Source organism: Apodemus sylvaticus, chromosome 11, assembly GCF_947179515.1.
Source record: "Apodemus sylvaticus chromosome 11, mApoSyl1.1, whole genome shotgun sequence".
Lineage (NCBI taxonomy): Eukaryota > Metazoa > Chordata > Mammalia > Rodentia > Muridae > Apodemus > Apodemus sylvaticus.
In genome coordinates, this window is record NC_067482.1 from 23,926,491 (window position 1) to 23,946,816 (window position 20,326).

The 20,326-nt window shown below is 37.7% G+C and overlaps 1 protein-coding gene across 2 annotated transcripts in view; it reads left to right on the forward strand.

The window, feature by feature from the left end:
• Tmprss11d (transmembrane serine protease 11D) overlaps positions 1–3,843 on the forward strand; it is a 62,794-nt gene extending 58,951 nt beyond the window's left edge. For both annotated transcript variants that reach the window (XM_052198340.1, XM_052198341.1), the window contains exon 11: positions 2,348–3,843. In XM_052198340.1, coding sequence (XP_052054300.1) covers positions 2,348–2,509 — 162 coding nt within the window. In that variant the 3' untranslated portion in view covers positions 2,510–3,843. The remainder of the gene's footprint in view (positions 1–2,347) is intronic.
• Positions 3,844–20,326: the final 16,483 nt, after the last annotated feature.

The following is a 20,326-nucleotide window of genomic DNA, read 5'->3' on the forward strand; positions in this document are numbered from 1 at the left end:
TCGATTTCCCCATGCTGGGGCATCTATAGAGCCTTCAGAGGATCAAGGACCTCAAGTCATTCCTCTGCCACAATTGCGGCTAGAACCGTATGTACCCCTTGGTTGATGGCTTAGTCTCCGGGAGCCCTGGGGGATCTGGTCTGCTCTTCCCATGAGGCTGCAAACCCCTTCAACTCTGCCAATCCTCCCTCCAACTTCTCCATTGTGGACCCCACGTTCAGCCCAATGGTTGGCTGCTAGCCTTACTGATACAGAGGCAGATGCTAGTCAGATGCTAGCGTGCACAATCTTGAAAAAGTGGCGGTACATACAGCATACTAGAACCCAAGCCAGAAGTGTTTTCCCCAAATGATAACATTTTCAATAATGTCAAACAATGAAAAGTGGAGATTTGGTATTGATTATCAAGAGACTGTGATTTATCTACTGGGAGCTTTGTTCCCTTTATGTGAGATGTTCCCACCTTCCATAAAGACAAATTTTCAAGAAGCATGAAAGTTTTCTAAACATCTCATCAGTTATATAATAACCCAGGCTACCAACTTCACATCTACTGAAAATATTGGTTACAGCAACTTGAGGAGATAACACACTAAAATGTTCTTTTTGATCTTACTCTTGCAAGCCCACCATCAGCTTCTGCATATATGTTATCTGCCCTTTCAGGCAGGTTCATGACATCACTGCTGTGAAATTTTCCCTGATTCACCCCAGGCCTCAGTGACTGTTCTTACAACACTCTAAATACACAGAGTTTATGCCTCAAAAAATAATAATAATAAGTGAATAATAAAAAATATAAGTGAATCTTGTAAACATAGACGTTTACAAGATTGATTACATACATTCTTTCAAAGATATATCTATTCTCACATCTGGGTGTCATTCTGTTTGTCAGTGCAACTAGATATTCCCTGACTCATCAGATTGAGAAAAAAGAATTCAGGTTCAAAGGTTAAACACTAAGCAGAGAAACTAACCCTATGTTCTATGGCATTCGTAATTACCATTTGCTTGTCCACGTTAGATAAGATACAATGCAGAAAGCTTTGCCACTATAGAAAAATAGCATAAAACATAATAACAAATTACTGAGGATTAGTAAGATGCAGCATCAATGTCTCATCCAGGGGAAGGAGGTACCGGCAGCTCCCGGCAGCACTTGTCAAGCGAGTTGGTGATTCACGTACTGACTTTTCTCTCCATCTAAACCATTAATTAAATAGGTATGGAAAACCTAACAACTATGAACCGTCAAATGAATGGCTAACTTTTCTAGACATACAATTGGTAATAATAGCTGGGTTTTGTTAGTGCTGACTATAAGCCGAACTGTGCCCAAGTGCTTTGTGTGTTAAGCTCACTTAAACGCATTTTTTAAATGCCATTTATTAATAAAAGTATTTCAGCACAGATTTGTTAAAGAGTTTCCTGAAGTTCACATACCTGATAGGTAAAGGACTCAAACTCGGGCTATTGAGCTCCAGAATTCACAGAATTAGCCCATAATACAGTATAGTCTAAAGGTGCCTCCCTAATTGGATGGTTACGTGTATAAATGTTTCTAGGCAGTTAGTTATTGCTATTGGCTGGTAAATACCTCACAAGAAAGGCTCTGCTTACTGTCATAAAAATTTCTTTTCAATTATTCACAAGAAGAATAGAGGTGGATGATTTACTATGCATCAGGCCACACACCAGGTGGTAAAGAAAGGTTGGCAAGTGACACCGCCATCTGAAGACTCCTTCATTCAAAAGCTATTTCCTTAAGAAGATGCTTAACAAAAGCATCTTCTATGGGCCAGAAACTGAGGTTACCACAGCGTCCTGAGCAAGGATACGCCCTTCCCTCTAGCATTTTACTACAGGACTGCTAACACAGACACTGGCCAAGTATCAAAATACAGGGAATGCTAATACGAGGAGATCTGTCCAAGAGGAATAAGCAGGACTTTTTAGAAGCAGCGATATAAATGCCACAGCACATGCGATCATAGAAAGAAAACAATGGGGCCTGAAACCAGAAGTATGGAGGAAAGAAGAGGTCATAGAAGCCTTCCTAGGGAAAGGCCTGGGAAGACGAGGAAGTAACAAGTACCTGAAGGGAGGCTTGCTGAGAGCATTATGGTCTCAGCCTTAATTGTATACTTGAAGGATATATATATATATATATATATATATATATATATATATATATATATATATATATATATATACATGGCTTGGCGTGTTTCAAAAAGACATATGCCAGTATAATAGCTTGGATCTCCTCTGCTGCCGTGGAAATAGACTGACGATTTCAAGGTTGCTTTTACATTTAAATAATCATTCACTTTGTTCTCTTCAGGGTGATTCTGGTGGCCCGCTAGTACAAGAAGACTCCAGGCGGCTTTGGTTTGTTGTGGGCATTGTGAGCTGGGGATATCAGTGTGGCCTGCCAAATAAGCCAGGAGTGTATACTCGAGTGACGGCCTACCGCAACTGGATTAGACAGCAGACGGGAATCTAGAGCAAGCGAGGGAAACCGTGCCGTGAAATCTGTATCCACGTGTGCCTGACTCAGACGCCATAGCCTCACATTTCAGCTGCGAAGGAATCTGGAAACATCCCATCGGAACATCCCATTACATAAATATAGTTTAACTGTTTAGTATTTCTTCGGCGGTATGGATTTCTTGAGGAAAAAAAAACATGAACATGTTGCTAAGTAAGAGAGGAAATCTGTTAGGCTAGTAATGGGGTTAAGAATTTTATTACAGGGGTGGTAAGGTGTAGTAAAGAGAGAAATTGGGTATGTTAAGTCAATATTTTACAGAAAATGGTAGTCCTGATGTTAAATATATGAGGCCACTGAATAAATAGTGTAAGAACTCTAGCCATCTCAAGTGTGTGACATTCCCAAACAAGTCTCCCAGGATGTTCTTATGTATTGAACAAACAAGCTAAAATCGTTTTTAGGGAGACTGAGAAACACTTACAAATAGTTTTAATAGTGAAATTTCAGTGTAAATATTTTCTCTCTATAGAAAATACCTAACTCCTCCATGGAGAAGCTGAGGTGATAAGTCCACACAACCTTCTCAGCTATATTTGCAACCACAAGATTCATTGGAAGGAAATCCATACTACAAACTTCCTGCTGTTGGCATTATTTTTAAAGTAACAGGGCGCTCAATAGCAAAATTTAAGAAAATTAAAAGTTAATGATAAGGAGAGGTAAAAAAGCTGGTTTGCAAAGACAAGATTAAAGACATTAATATCAATAAATCTGGAGACAAAAGATCTCAGGTTCATATTCTCTGTGTTTCTTTGGGTGTCTCTCTCTCCCGTGTGTCTCTCTCACATACACACACACACACACACACACACACACACACACACACACACATTCTCTCTGTGTATCTCTCTGTCTCTCTATGTATCTTTAAGTCTCCATCTCTCTTTGTCTCTTTCTGACTCACACAGACACACACACACACAACCACTATCAGCAAAAATACAAATTAAAAAGAATCAATTAAAATCTAATGTGACTTCAATCTATAAAACTTGGGTCCCAAATGGTTCAAGTTTTTATGGGATCCCAGTGGAGCTAAGGCTTGGCTGTGCATGGGCACCTGTGTGTCACGGCTTCCATCTAAAAGCCAACTCCTTCTTCTTAAAGATAAGAGAGGTTAAAGACATCACAATGAAATCTTTTTGCTCCTCATAGAGCAAAACTGTGAGACCTGGATTAAATCAAATTCCTTCAACAGAAAAGGATTTGAAAATGTAACCCACTCTTGGAAAGATGTATACACAAATCTTTGGCCCATTTTCTTTCAAATAAACTCTTTTATAATCTTTTCTGCCTAATTATTTATGGAAGTTATGATTGCTGAAGGATGAGCCAAAACAGCTTATTTTAATTGGTTGTCTAATAAGAGACCTTCTGGCCAGACTCCCTCCAAAGGCTGGGCTCCTTCTGCCACCTATAATCAGGCTCTATAACCGAGGTAGCGTCCAGCCCAACACTCCCTCAGTGAAGACAGTGCTAAACTGGTTATTTAGAGAAAGCCTCTAGGGGAGGGTGTCTGTGCGTGAGCGTACGTGTTATTTGTATGTGAGTGTACACACGCCATCACATAACAGACATGCTTGTGTTTATTCCTTTGTTAGAAGTTACTTCAAAGGTAAGACTTATTTAACAGAGATTAAAACAAATTCCTTAAAATATTAAGATGTTACTAAGCAAAAAAAAAAATATATATATATACATATACATATATATATATATATATATATATATATATATATATATATATTATTGTGAAGAGATATTTTAAAACCAAAGGAACATGTGCAGTCTGGTGGTCAAAGCTCCTTTCTCTCTCTCCTTCCCTCCCTCCCTCTCTTCTTCCCTCCCCTTTTCCATCTTTTAGTCACTGATACATGACACCCTACGGAGACTTAAGTGACTTCATGAAACTAAGTGTGAACATTTACAAAGACATGTGGCAATTTATAAATTCTTGCAGATCTTAAAAATTCATACTGAGTTCTTAAAGAAATTTCCCAGGATCAGAATTGAGTGGCAGAATTATTAATGCTAAGTAAAAAAAAATCGAATGTAACATATACAGTCATACATACTAGCCAATCTTAACAATGGAAAAGTGAAGTTTTTAATATTCAAACTAGGGTTAAAATAGTCAATATGATTAATGAAAAGATAAATAATCTGAAAAAGCTTAGAGTTAACGATTGTCTATAAATTAAACTTAGTTTAAATTTCCATTTCATAGTGTAGCTTGTCCATTTAATAAGTGGATTGAGCCCTAGCTCTGTTTTCTGTGGTCTCTCTGAGGCATGAATGAAATAAAGGCAAATGCGTTTTGCTCTTAAGGCACTCAGGCAACACTGATGTATGCATTGTATAATATAATCAGTAAAACAAAAAATAGCACATTCATTTTTAAAAATAACAAGATAATTGGGAATACCTCAGAACTAGCAGAAAATATAATTATTCTATAATAAAATGAAAAATAAATCATCTAGAGCATCAGCATGCCACAAGCCATGACAATCACACTAGGAAAAGGTCCCTCTCAAAAAGGGGAACTGGTAACATTACAGAATATGGATCTGCATCTTGAACCTGGTCCAACCTTCACTATTCACTTCTATTTTCCCATTTTCTAAACATAAAATGGTTCAGAACCCTAAACAGATTTTTATGTCTATAGTTTTACATTTATATTTAATAAGAAAATAAAAAATAAATTCTGAACTGGGGAGATAGATCAATGAATAAAGCGCTCTGTCTGCATGAGGTCCTGAGTTCAATCCCAAGAACCCATATAAAAAAAGTGAATATTGTGTATGTGCTTGTAATGCTAGCACTAAAGAGGCAGACACAGGTGGACCCCTCCATCTCATTTGTCAAGCAGCCTAACTGAACTGGTGAACCCTGGGTCCCAGTGAGAGATCCTGTCCCCAAAACACCAGCATGGACATCGCTTAAGGAACAGCACTCAAGCCACCACCGGATGCACACATATTTGCATGTATACTCACACATACACAGGATCATTACACACACACATACCCACACGCATACACACACACACACATTCACAGCACACACTAAATCTGTTCTATTGCTCAACAATTAGTTTGACTAATCTTCTAAAGAAAAAAATATCATACTTCTGGTGGTTCACTTCAGAAAAAGCAGCTCTCTTAAGGATGAAGTTCATGTTCACAAAAGATTATGCAGCAAAAGCTGGATGATTACATGAAGAAATATTGAGGAAACTTCTGGAATTTGTTGGCTTTAAAATCAGGTCATTCCCAAGAACTTACCCCAATCTAAAAGGCTACCAAAAATAAGCAAATAGTTTTAGGAATAGCTCTGCAAGGAAAAAAAAGCTAAGTATTGGGAGCATTTGTATGTTTATATGTTTGACAAAAAATGAATGTTCTATGGAATCAAGCCAGTCTGAATTATGATTAAGTGGTACAAAGCTGTGGGAGTAACTAACTAGTGTCTGACTAAAACGGAACACATTCCCAACACTGCTTGGACGGTCAAGAGCATGACAATAGATAGCACAGACATCTATTGTCAAAATGAAATACTACTGTTCTGCTGAGAGAACATAGCAGCAAAATGACTCCTAGTGACATTCTGTTATACTCCTAGATCAGTGCCTTACTTGGACAACATCAGAGAAGCTTCCTCCTGCAGCAGATAGGAAGAAATACAGAGACCTACACTCAGACAATTATGCAGAGAATGAGTGACCTTGTAACACTCAGCCCTAAAAGGGATGTCTCCATCAAAATCCTCACCTGTAGGGCTCAGAGAATTCTGTGGGAGAGGAGGCAGGAGCCATAGTAAATAGAGGACACCAAGGAAACAAGACCTTCTACAAACAATAAAGTATGGCAAACACATGAACTCAGAGAAACTGTGGAAGCAGGCACAGGGCCTGTAACAGTCTGCACCAGCTGGGGTTCTAGATCTGAAAGCTAGGTCCAATTGATAGTCATTTGCAAATGAAAACTTCATTCTCTTCTAGGGTCTACTAGGGAAGCAAAACACTCTTTAGGGTAGGTAGGCCCCATGCCCAACAGTAGATAGCCACCATAAGAGGAACCAATGGCATCTTTGCAGGTTCTCTGTCTCAATGTTAAAATGTGGTTTTCTTTTTTCCTTTTAAATCTTAACAGGTCCATAGACACACACACACACACACACACACACACACATACACACACTGTATATATATATATATTATATATATATCCACATATGCTTCTGGTTTTGTATTTTTATGTGATTCCTGTGTGTATAGTGTATGTGTGTGTGTGTGTGTTTCTGTGTTTCTGTAAATTTCTTGTGCTTTTTTTTTTTTTTGACCCCTTTTCTCGTTTGGTCTTTTAGTCCTATTCTAATTGGTTTGCTTTGGTTTTATCTTATTGCAATTTCTTTATTCTATTTTATATTATTTTTTAATATTTTCTCTTAGATTCCTGTTTGTATTCTAACAACAGACAGAAAGTACATAGATCCAGATTGGAAAGGGGGTAGGGTGGATCTAGGAGGAGTAGGGGAGGTAAAATCATTTAGAATATATTATATGAAAAACATATTTTAATAAAAAAGAAATTAAGAATAATTGGATTAAATGATAATTGAAAAAAAATGAAGAAAGTTGAAGAAGTAATTAAGAAAATTAAAGGAAACTTTCACAGGACTGACTATAAACTTACCCTTCTTCCAATCATATATAATTTATACTTGAAATGTTAAAAAAAAACCAGAACAATCTTGATATGATATATTTGAAGTCTGATGACTTGAGAGAATTTAACCAATCAAAGTTACTGTATCCAATAAAAGTAATTTTTAAAATCAATAAAAAAGATAAAGATGTTTATAGATAAGGACAAACTAGAGCAATTTGTGATCTTACCCAACCTTGCTGGAATCTTAAAGGAACCTACAGAGGATAAAGAAAGTCAGTCATGAGAAGACAGGAAAGAGTGGATTTCATGAAAAGAATAGATCAAGGATAGAAAAGATCCAACCACATACAACTTAGCCAATCAGCCAAACCCCATTGTGAATAGAAAGAAATAAAACAACAAACACTATCTAAACCAAATAGGAAAATATTAACAAAATTAAAGCAATCACATATGCTTCTGGTTTTGTATTTTTATGTGATTCCTGTGTGTATAGTGTATGTGTGTGTGTGTGTGTTTCTGTGTTTCTGTAAATTTCTTGTGCTTTTTTTTTTTTTTTGACCCCTTTTCTCGTTTGGTCTTTTAGTCCTATTCTAATTGGTTTGCTTTGGTTTTATCTTATTGCAATTTCTTTATTCTATTTTATATTATTTTTTAATATTTTCTCTTAGATTCCTGTTTGTATTCTAACAACAGACAGAAAGTACATAGATCCAGATTGGAAAGGGGGTAGGGTGTATAAATGGCTTAACTAAAAATAAATGGTCTAGTGTTCCAATTATAAGATGCTGACTGTATATCTGGATTAAAACTCAAGATCCAAATGTTTGTGACCTTCAAGAAATCAATCTCACTATCAAAGACACACAGAGACTAAACATGGAAGGATAGGAGCAGTCATACTTACATCTGACAAGGTAGTTACAAATAAGTCTGCTATGAACATAGTAGAGCATGTGTCCTTGGGCTATTATCAAGAGTCTTTGTGTATATGCCCAGGAGCAATGCATCTGGGTCTTCAGGTAACATGGCTGTCCTCTGAGAGGCTCTACCAGCAGCTGACTGATACAGATGCAGATACTTACAGCCAAGCACTGGACTGAGATCATCAACCCCTATGGAAGAGTTAGGGGAAGAACTGAAGGAACGGAAGGGGCTGGCAACCCCATAGGAAGACAAATAATGTCAACTAAAATGGACCTCTGGTATTCCCAGATACTTTAGCCACCAACAAAATAGCATGCACAGGCTAGACCAAGACCCCTGGCACATATGTAGCAGAGGACTGGCTTGTCTGGCCTCAACAGGAGATGATATGCCTAATCCTGTAGAGATTTGATGCCCTATGGAGGGAAGGATGCCCTGTGGGGAGCACCATCTCAGAGATGAAGGAGAGGGGAAAAACTCTGGGAGCAGGGAACCTAGAGGGGGCAACACTTGAAATGTTAATAAATAAAATAAATGATTAATTTAAAAAAGACAAAGAAAAAAGAAAAAATCAGTTGTGACAGAAAACTCAAAAACTATACAATTATGTAGTACAATTATTGTACAATTGAACAATAGGCTATTATTAAAATGTGTGTGTGTGTGTGTGTGTGTGTGTGTGTGTGTGTGCATTGTTTGCATGTGTGGGGACATATGTGTGTGAAGGTATGCATGCTCACACCTGTTTGTGTGAGGGCCCAGAATTAGCATTGGGTGTTTTTCCCAATCACTCCTTCACATTATTTATTGAGACAGAGTCTCTTGCTGAACTTAGAACTTGCCTATCTAACTAGTATAACTTTCTTTGGGGAATCCTTGACTCTGCCTTACTAGTACTGGGACTACAGTCAGCTGACATTTCTGCCATGATTTAGGTAGGTATTGGCAATCTGAACTCTTGCTTGACAAGCTGTTTACACACTGGGCTATTTCCTTATACTTTAACAGTGTATTCTTGAACAATGAGTACACCACTGAATAAATTTGGGGTGGTACTTTTTATAGATTAAAATATAATTTATCAGGACCTATGAGATATGTAAAGGCAGTTTTAAAAGACAATTTCATGACTTTATATGCTAAAATCACAAAGAAATTGAATAAACTCAATGATGGTCTTTGTTGTCTTAGAAAAAGAAGAACAATGGGTAAAAAATAGATACAAATAAATACCATAAAATGGGAAGAAATTATTAAATATAGGCTAAAAAGAACACAATAGAATAAATAAAGCAAAGAACCAATTCTTGAACAAAATAACAAAGATTGGCAAACCCTTGGTCAAAATATTAAAAAGAAAAATAACTAATTAATAAAAATCAAAAATGATTGGATGTGGTAGTGCACAATTATAATTCCAGCACTCAGGGGACAGAGGAAGGGGGATCTCTATGAATTCAAGGCCAGTCTTGTCTACAGAGTGAGTCACAAGACAGCAAGAGCTACATAACGAGATGATAAATAAACAAGTAAACTAATAGATGAATAAAATTAAAGATAAAAAGGAAATATTACAACAAATGCCAAAGAAATGAGGTCACTAAAGAAAACATAGTCTAAGATGCGAGAAAATCTAGAAAAAATAGTTACACTCCTAGACACAGGTGAACTACCAAACTTAAATCTACAAGATATAAACAACTTTCATTGATACAGCATGAGCAGAATTCTGTCATGGCCTTCAACAAAGAAAAGGACCAGAGATGAATTAATTGTAAATATTACTAGATCGTTAAAGGAAACCTAACACCAATGCTTCTCAACTATTAATAATGAGAGGGAGGGAGAGAGGGAGAGGGAGAGGGAGAGGGAGAGGGGGAGGGGAGGGGCGGGGAGGGGAGGAAAGGGGAGGGGAGAGGAGAGGAGAGGAGAGGAGAGGAGAGGAGAGAGGGGAAGGGAGAGGGAGAGGGGAGGGGAAGGGAGTGGAGGGGAGGGGAGAGGAGAGGAGAGGAGAGGGGAGGGGAGGGGAGTGGAGGGGAGGGGAGGGGAAAAGAGGAGAGGAGGGGAGGACATTGAGCTCATTCTATGAGGTTAAGATTATTCTCATAAAGCTGAAGGGGTTTGCAACTCCATAGGAAGAACAACAACATCAGCCAACCGAACCCCCAGAGCTCCCCTAGAAGCAGGGAGAGGGAAGATGGGATAGGGGTTTGAAGAGGGGAAACAGGGAAAGGGGATAACATTTGAAATGTAAATAAATAAAATATGCAATAAAAAAGATAAAAATTAAAGAAAGATTATCCTGATACAATACAGGCAATACAGGCAGAAGAAATGAATAAGATCCAAACAGAAAGGGGAGAAGTAAAATGAACACTATTTGTATAATACTATACTTAAAATACTGTGTCAGAAAGCACTTAGAGCAAATTAAACAATTCAAGCAAAGCAGCAAGGTACATAATCAATATAGAAAAATCAGTTCATCGATAGTCAATAATGGATTTGTCAAGACAGACATCAAGGGAAACATTCTATTCACAAAAGCTTTAAAAAATTAAGAAAAATACTTACATGAGCCAGGCATGGCCTTTAATCCCAGCACTCAGGAGGCAGAGGCAGGAGAATCTCTAATATTGAGTTCATCCTGTGTAGCCGCCAGCAGCTACATGTGAACTGGGTTACCTGTTGAGAGAATTTTGGGGTCATAGGGAAGAGAAGCGAAAAGAACGTACGGCCAAGTCAATGTTCACTGATCAAAGCCGTAAACTTTAATGGCGCCAGACCTTATAACAGTTCGGGCAAACCCTTCCCCCCAGACTCCAGGCTGAGTTCCGGTGGAAGTTGTCTAGCTTCTCTTGGAGGTCTTCGTCTTGACTGCTCCGGCAGCTGGGTGGGTCACCTGTTTAATTCAGGAATCCCTATACCTGGAGGAACAATGAACTTGACCTTTACTACGTGCACTCCACCCTAGGTGGAGCAGGATCCTGGCTAACTGGGAGAAGTTAACCTTGACCAAAGTCAAACTCTGACCAAGTGCAAGACTGCCCCAATATGGCTCTGTACATGTCCTCCCTTTTTTTATTAATTTGAACACGAGGAGGTAGAAAACAAGTGGATAAATATCCTTCATAAGAAGGCGGGCCTTAACCAGGAGGGGAAGCATTGACCGTAATTCCTCTTAAATATTGTATAACGTCTTTTTCAGAGGAGGGGTAATAGGCTCCCTTATTATTTTAAGGACAGCCTCTCGACGTTAACCCCTATGCAATTAGGTGTACTTCCTGGGGACTCAGAAGCAGAAATTCACCTCCCCATGCAGTGCTTTGCCTCGCACGTCTCGCTGGTACCCATGTTTGTTCAAAAACAAACACACATAGATCTGAGTTCTATGTGGCTCCCTCTTTGGAGATCCACTTGTGTAAGTTTTGAAGCCAGGGGGGTCTGCAAGTGTCTTTAACAGACATGTAATCTCTCCATCCAGGTGAGCCTGGGTGGAGACAGCCAGTCTGCTTAACAGACAAGGTCAAGAGTTAAAGGTGGAATAGGATTAACTTGTCCCAGAAGTATCCAAATCAGTTGTAAATTAACAACTTTAAGGACCCAAGGCTTGGCCTCTGAGATGGGAGAGGTAGCCTTGTGTATCAAGAATTAAGCTGTTACTTCTCAGGAAAAGTGGAGACTATATGTTAAATTAACACAGCTGGCTGAAGATTGTTAGCCATCTTCAAAATTGGAATCTTCAATATTGGAATTATTTCTAGACCAGTCTATGGTTGAGTCAGCTGAACACAATAAGGAGAAGAGTCATTTTAACTCTTCTTAATTAATTTTTCCTAAGCTAGCATAACAGTCTCCATGTTCTGTCCCACAAAGTCTAAAAGCTTGAAGCTAGGCAATTTATCTAACCTGGGACATTTAACAATTGAGGTAAGTCAAGAACATATATCCAATATAACTCTTATGTTACCATGGTCTGGGCATTCAGCAAGCACAGTCAGCATATCTTCTGCCGCATTCTGTGGAAAAAACAGAGGACATGCCTTCTCCCCCAATATTAAATCAGGATCATGGCATATGTTAGTAAGTGAATTCCTTCATTTCACCTAGACATCAATATGCCTAATTACAAGATGTCATATACATTTAGCAAGGAGTTTCTTGGCATCCAATTTTAAAATTTTAAAATTTTCTTAAAAACATGTAAGCATAATTTAAATTATATGCACAGGGACACAATTTCCCCTCTCTTCTTTCTTCCAAGAAGATATTGTTTTATTAATTTAAGTTGGAACACAAAGTATAAACCATAACATAGGCAATAACTATGTAATTATATAAAATATAGTTGCTTTTTCTGTTAGAGCAGTTGCAACTAGACAGCCTAAAAATGAATCATTAGTCACATGTACATATTTTTTTAATCTTTTAAATTAGAAATATGAATATCATTTATCTGTAATAACTAAGTCCTCTAGGATTAACACCATTACATGGTAGAGGTAGAAATTGAGGACATCAAGAACAAATCTTTATAATTTGATGTGCACAAAATATAAAATTATTTCAAATACCTAAAGGACAGTCATTTAGAGAACATATCCTTTGTTCTTAGAAATTTGAATCACATTTGTATAAACTGTAAATATTAAGAATTAGCAGTATTAAAAATGGACCAATTTTAAGCAATTATAAACCATGAGCTATGTATATCTACTATTATTAAAAGCTTGACCTTTAACATCTTAAAAATAGCTGCTATAGCACCCAATTCAGGTATCTGTGTTGAAGCAGGGAGAAACTTAAAGGAATAAACATGTGATCTGATAGTACAAATTATCTTTTGGATAACAATTATTAATTTTGCCTAAAAATGCTTGCCATGTAATAGACCAACCATTAATAATAAATTTGATTGTTGCTTGAAGCAAGGAACAAACGTTTCCTACCTTGAAAACAGAGGTTTAAGACCTTCTGTGGCAAGCTTAAAATGAGGTAAATATAAGATAAAGCCAATTAATATATCCTAACAACTTTTGAAAGCCATTTACCTAAAAATTCTAAAAGTCTATAGGAGCAAGGGCCTGTAACAAACATTCTATGAACATTATACACTGAAAATTTTAAGATCTTAACTTCTAGTATTGAAACAGAGACAAACACTTTTTCTCACAAGACATAAGGCTGTTAGCCATTCCTTGAGGCAAAACTTTCTAATGAAATTGTTTTGTTGTCTCTTTAAAATTAGAAGCAAATGCTTTTATAATTATCAGAATGTAAAGCAAAAAACCAACCCTTTAAATTTACAATAATTTTATAGGGAGTAGACAGGCCAAATGTTAATGCTTTTATAGCCTCCTTGACCTTTCATAGATTTGAACTGTATTTTAACCCACACCTGGATAAGTCAAAAACCTTTTTTTTTTTTTTTTAAAGCCAAACACTCCCTAGGTGGGGCCTGTAAGGCAGAAACAATTTCTCAAAACTTCCTCACTAGCTTCCCCTGAGGCAGCTCTAAGCTTTGCATTAACTCAAATGTAAATTTTTTTATCTGCCCTAGGATCCACCTTGAGTCCTTGGCAAGGACGTCGTATGAGATTCCTCAAATGTAAATATCTTCTAATCTGAGCCTTTTATCTAAGACCAGACCCAAACCTACAAGGACAATTTAAGGATTAAACAAAAGAAGCCTGTAATTTCATGGTCAAAGGAACCTACTTGATATCAAATACATTTCTACAGAGATATCTTTTTTAATCTTGGAGGGTTAAATTTTGCTCCTACCATTGTAGCCTATAAACTTGTGGAAAAGAGGCAATGGGCCTCTAAAACCCATAGCTGTATCACTCTCAAAATTATCTTAATTACAAAATGTTAACAATTACGAGCCTGCAAACTGAAAACTGTAGCCAATGACACACTGATTTTTATTGTAACTCAATGTTTTCTTGCAATATTAGAGCACAATTGTAATTTTGGAAGCAAATCTCAATTTTAAACAATCTATTTTCTTTAAAATTAATGGCAAACACATATTTACAGCACAAGGTTTGTATGCCAGTTCTTATGTTCAAGTGTATAACAGTGTAACTTATTAAAGAGACAATATTTTAAATCTTAATCTTCATTAAGTCTAATCTCCAGGCCAAGATTCACATGAAACACCATGCCAATTTAGGAGCGTCCCAAAGGCCTGTATTTCCTGGATTGCGTCATGCCACGTGGTGTTCTTCAAAATGGCGACTACCCTAAACTAAAAGCCTTAACCATCATGCCACGTGTTCAAAATGGCGACTACCCTAAACTACCAGCCTTAACCATCATGCCACGTGTTCAAAATGGCGACTACCCTAAACTACCAGCCTTAACCTAACTTTTGTTAATAACATTATACCTTTTAAATCATGTGCAGTGACTTAAGCCAATACTCTATAGTCAAGACATGTAAAATATACCTTTAAATCCAATTATAAACAAGAACAAAGCATGAGTGGCGTTAGGCCACGTGTAGTTAGTTAAGATAGCTCTAACACTGAATCACCAGTTTTAAACTAACCTTTTCTTAATAACACTATACCTTTTACATAATAACCAATTAATTTATAACTCTTTAGTCAAGAAATGTAAAGCCTTATATCATTAAAACCAATTAGAAACAAGTATAAAGCGACTACATGAATTTCACAAGCCAAACCAAAGTCTTCCCAAATCTCGAGGTTTCTGGGCTTTAAGAGCGGCTTTTTCCCTAGCCATGTTTGCCTCTTGAGTGAGCTGCGCTGTCGCGGCGTGGCTTTGAATCAATCCCCACACAAACTGTGGCTAGCTCAAGAGGTTAGGTACCTACAACCAGCAGATGTAATCTTTACCAATTTTTTCTTTTTAACATGAAACAGTCATTCACACAAAGACACAGAGAGGACATAAACATACACATAGACAGTCGGTGCACCGGGACAAACACGGAAAGATACACAGAAAGTTAAGCGTGCTTGTTAAGCAATTGCATCCATTTTCCTCTTTAAACAGCTCTTAGAAGCTGTGGACATATGCCTATTTTTAAAAACCCCTTTCTTTTCGCCGAAATCAGCTCTTACGAGCTTTGGGCAAATGCCTACCAAATTCCTTCCCCATATTTCCCTATCTTATCAACCCAAGCAGTCCTGCGCTGGGTCCACGCAGTATGCTTGAAAAACTGTATCCATTCCTTGCACTCACAACCATAGACACGAATTCACTAGCGCTAGTTTTGCCCTCTATGTTGCTTACCGTGCGGACACCATTAATTTTCACCTTTTTCTGCGAAGCTTCGCTGGATAGGGCTACCTCAAGAAATTCTCTCGTGCCAGGTCGTCCCACGTTCAGGCGCCACTATGTAGCCGCCAGCAGCTACATGTGAACTGGGTTACCTGTTGAGAGAATTTTGGGGTCATAGGGAAGAGAAGCGAAAAGAACGTACGGCCAAGTCAATGTTCACTGATCAAAGCCGTAAACTTTAATGGCGCCAGACCTTATAACAGTTCGGGCAAACCCTTCCCCCCAGACTCCAGGCTGAGTTCCGGTGGAAGTTGTCTAGCTTCTCTTGGAGGTCTTCGTCTTGACTGCTCCGGCAGCTGGGTGGGTCACCTGTTTAATTCAGGAATCCCTATACCTGGAGGAACAATGAACTTGACCTTTACTACGTGCACTCCACCCTAGGTGGAGCAGGATCCTGGCTAACTGGGAGAAGTTAACCTTGACCAAAGTCAAACTCTGACCAAGTGCAAGACTGCCCCAATATGGCTCTGTACAATCCTGTTCTAAAACTAAGTTCTAAGACAGCCAGGTCTGCACAGAGAAACCCTGTCTTAAATCGGAAAGAAATGGAGAGGAAGAAAAGAAAAATATTTGTAACTGACAGTTCTCAAAATAATAAATAAAAGCTTCCATAAATTTATGGAAAAATATTTCAACCTCTATGGTCATCAGGAGAATAAAGGCTTGTCAATTGTGGACTCATGTCTTTACAATTATATTCACATACATACTATATTCCTATTTCTGACACTAACTCTTTGAATGACTTTATGAAGTCACCAGCAATTATCCACTACTTCTCCCCAGAGAAACCAGGAATTAATATGTAATATGCCTTATGTCATGAAATAAAGCATAAATCATGCAAGGAAAAAAATCTCACTTGGAATGAGTTAGTAAAATTTCTTTCGCAAATAATTATGCTTCCTTATGGATAAAAATTCAATCATTGAAAGTATCAGCCAGTCTAATATAAATACTAATGATGATAATTATAAAAGTTATTTATGAAGCAGACCTCCCATGTAATAAGACTGGGAGAAGTGTTGTTATTAATACTATATCTTGAAGAAGAATCACCTAAGGTTCAAAAAAGCCAAATAACACATCTAAGATCACAGAGTGAAGATGTTAAAGTCTGAAATCAGGTTTTGAGACTCTAGCCTTGCGCACTCACCTCTTATAAAGTTAATTGTTGGTGTCAAGTGAGGTGTTCACATATAAATTCAATTCCTATTTCCTAAGCTGTGTTTCCAATCTAATAATCACTAAATCCAATTTTCTTAATACAATAATTATCATTCTCTTGGGCCAGCTAGATGGCCCAGCAGGCAAAAAGCATTGGCCACCAACCCTGATGACTTAACACATTCCTAGTACCTAAATGGTAGAAGAAGAAAATTGCAAGCTATCCTCTACCTCCAAGTATCCGTGGGTCACATGTACACTTATACATACACATACACATGCACATGCACACGCACACGCACACATACACATACACACATACACATAAACACATACACATGCATACACATAAGCACACACATATACACCTACACATACACATGCACATAGAGACAAACAAGCAAGTGACTAAATGTAGATAATAGCATTGTTCTCAGTAGTGCCCACATGATAGGAATGATAGAGTTCTGGTGATTTAATGTTCAAGGTTTACTTCCCATGCTCATTTCCTGTTGCTGTCAGAAACACACTGGCTCTGTTTGAACTTAGAGCCTTAGAATCATGGCACTGGTCACTTCCATGTGTCTGATAAGTTCTCTAGACTTTTCTGTGTGACTCTCTTATCTTTCTAATAAATGCACATGCTATAACGCTGCTTTCTAAATATTTGTGTTTATAGCCACATAGCATTGCAGGCCTTTGCTTTGCTTGGAGAAACCTCTTTCGGCTATGAATGATGGACAAGGCAGACACAATAAACAAAGAGCTAAGAGTGGCTTTTTTGTGTGCTCAACTGAAATAGGACATTTATATCACACACCTCTCCAAGGTGTAGGGAACATTGCAGAAGTGGACACAGAGGGTTGTAAAGGCCAGACAGTGGGGAGAAATTTTATATATACACACACACACACATATATATATAGTCTTCCAGATATGACAACGTTGTAGCTACTATGGAAACACAGAGACTGTGATTTGCAAAGGACTGCAAAGAAGGAGGAGGAGAAAATGAAGAGGAGGAAGATGACATGACAGTAGGGGGAGTACTATGGGCGGGAGGTCAGAAGTAGTGAGAGGAGAATCAGAAGAGGAGAGTTAATATTATTACAGTTACAGTGTATACATGTGTGAAACGAACAAGAAGTTAATTTTAGCCTGGCGGTGGTGGCACCAGCCTTTAATCCCAGCACTTGGGAGGCAGAAGCAGGCAGATTTCTGAGTTCAAGGCCAGCCTGGTCTACAGAGTGAGTTCCAGGACAACCAGGGCTACACAGAGAAACCCTGTCTCAGAAAAAAAACAAAAACAAAAACAAAAAAAAAGAAGTTAATTTTAAAAGGAACTGTAAAATATTATTTTAAAGAACAATTTTGTTCTTTATGTTAAAAGAACTTATTGTGTGAGCAATACGATAATAATGTGAAGGAACTATAAATTTATTTAGAGCCAGCAGGACACCTCAGTAAAGGCACTTGCTACCAAGCCTCATGACCTGAGATAAACTCCTTGAAGCCATATGTGGAAGAAGCAACTCACGAATTGTTCTCTGACCTAAACATAAACACAGAGGGGGCAGGGAACATACAAAATGTTTTAAATGGCTTTTGAAGATCAGTAACACTTCTAACAACAAATAACAATTTTCATTTTCATATAGAGATACTATCAAACTGTAAATTAAAATTTTATTCTGCCATGCTTATGTTATATCGCATGTGCTCAGTCATTCTGTACTTATAAGAAGCCTCCTCCAGACGCTCTTACGCCCACCTTACTCCGCCGTCCCGAGAGCCGGGTTCCCTCACTCATCTCACAGGGAGGTGTCACGTGGTTCACATCTTATGGCAGTGTAGTAATACAAAATTAGATTTTAACAACATAATTTGAATCAATAGTTCATAAATTGGTTGATTTTAATGGCATTTTTAGGGGGACAGTAATGTCATTAGAAAGGAAGGAAGAGAAGAATAGAGAAAAATATTTTCCAAGTTAAAAAAATGCTCTAATTTCTATCATCACAATTCTTTACACTGATTTTAAAAACACATAATGGTTGGTGATTTTTTTCAAAGAAGCTTAGAATTACAGTTTCTACATGAAATCTTTCCATAATATTCTTCTATTATAGAATCTTACAGGTATAATCCAATGTTTTAAATTTGTTTACATACCTCATGACTGACTCCTGCCAACAGCACAAGATTGGATTTGCTTCTGTGTTCATAGCGTGCCTTGTGTGTTCCATCTCATGTTTATATTTATATGTTCTCACTTCCAGCTTTCCTCACTATCTACAAAACAAGAGTAAAAGCATCTACGAGTACGATTTAAAGCAAAGTCTACAAAGTCGATGAGGGAAAGTATCATCCCTGTGCATCTTGGATTTCCATTGTCCCTGGTCTAATATACCCCAAGTCCTATCTAATGTACCCCAAGCCCTATGTTTGTTGTAAAGTTCTAGGATATTAACAGAGTTCAAGAGCTTCAAATGATAAGAAACCTCAAGAGAAAAATACGATTTGGAGAGACAAATAAAAATGGCAGGAATACAATGAATCTTTTAAGCATATACACAGATGTAGTGTTTGTGATGATGAATCAAATACAATTAAGGTAGTAATGTTTTGATAATATTGATAGATCTCTGATCAAGGTCCTTTCAGCAAGTGAAACACATATTTCTATTATTATTATTATTATTATTATTATTATTATTATTATTTCTATAGTTTTATCATGATATCTCTGATTATCATTGCCTAAACATGTTTTGAGGAGGAGAGAAGCACAGGCATCATGAGACTAAGCCTCTTTTAAAACAACTGTTGCCTGTTGTAAGTGGAACACACCTGTAATCCCCACACTTGGAAGGATTGCAAGAACAGAGCCTGCCTGGGCGATGCAGTGAAACTCTGCCTCACTATATGAAATAATAACAAAGAAAGAAACAGAAAAGACTATTAAGCATGAAAACCCTTTCTCCTGCAACACATACACTAGAGCCTTCCTTACGCCCTTGCTGCATCCCTGGCCTCTAGCACATTCATTTTTTTAAAACACAGTTGAACATTAAGATGTGTTCCATCTCGCCTCAACACCAATATCAAAATTGGCCACGAGAAGCCAGAAAGCTGTCCAAAACGTGGAAAATTGCTAGTTAAAGCCATATATCTTTTAATTAAAACTCAACACCCTGAAGATTTCAGAGTATCAAACATTCTTTAAAGAGCACTAGAATTAAAGTGGCAGTAAAAATTTCAGAAGGGACTTCATGGAAGGATGATACATGGTTGCAAGAGAGTTATGGGTTGGAAACCATTCAGATCCTAATGGAAGGTTAGGGCTTCAAGAGCCACTGGCTGCTCACAGGGGAACCAAAGAGAAAGCACCACAAGTTTTAGAAGTGAGGTCTAAGCAAGACAAAGAGCGGAAAGAGACAACTGTCGTCAATGCAGGACATGCAATCTCTCATTTCTCAGGCCAGTCTATCCAGCTACTCCCTTGGTCACTACAACTTAATTTTAAATTTCGGCCCCCAGCTGGGCTGATAGGAATATTTATTATTTGTGGATTGGCAGATACACAGCTCACAGTTTACTAATGTTTTAAAATTAATTAATAAATGTTTGGAAAGCACTTTGAAGATGAAAAGTTGTGTAAGTGCTAAGTATTATCATTAGG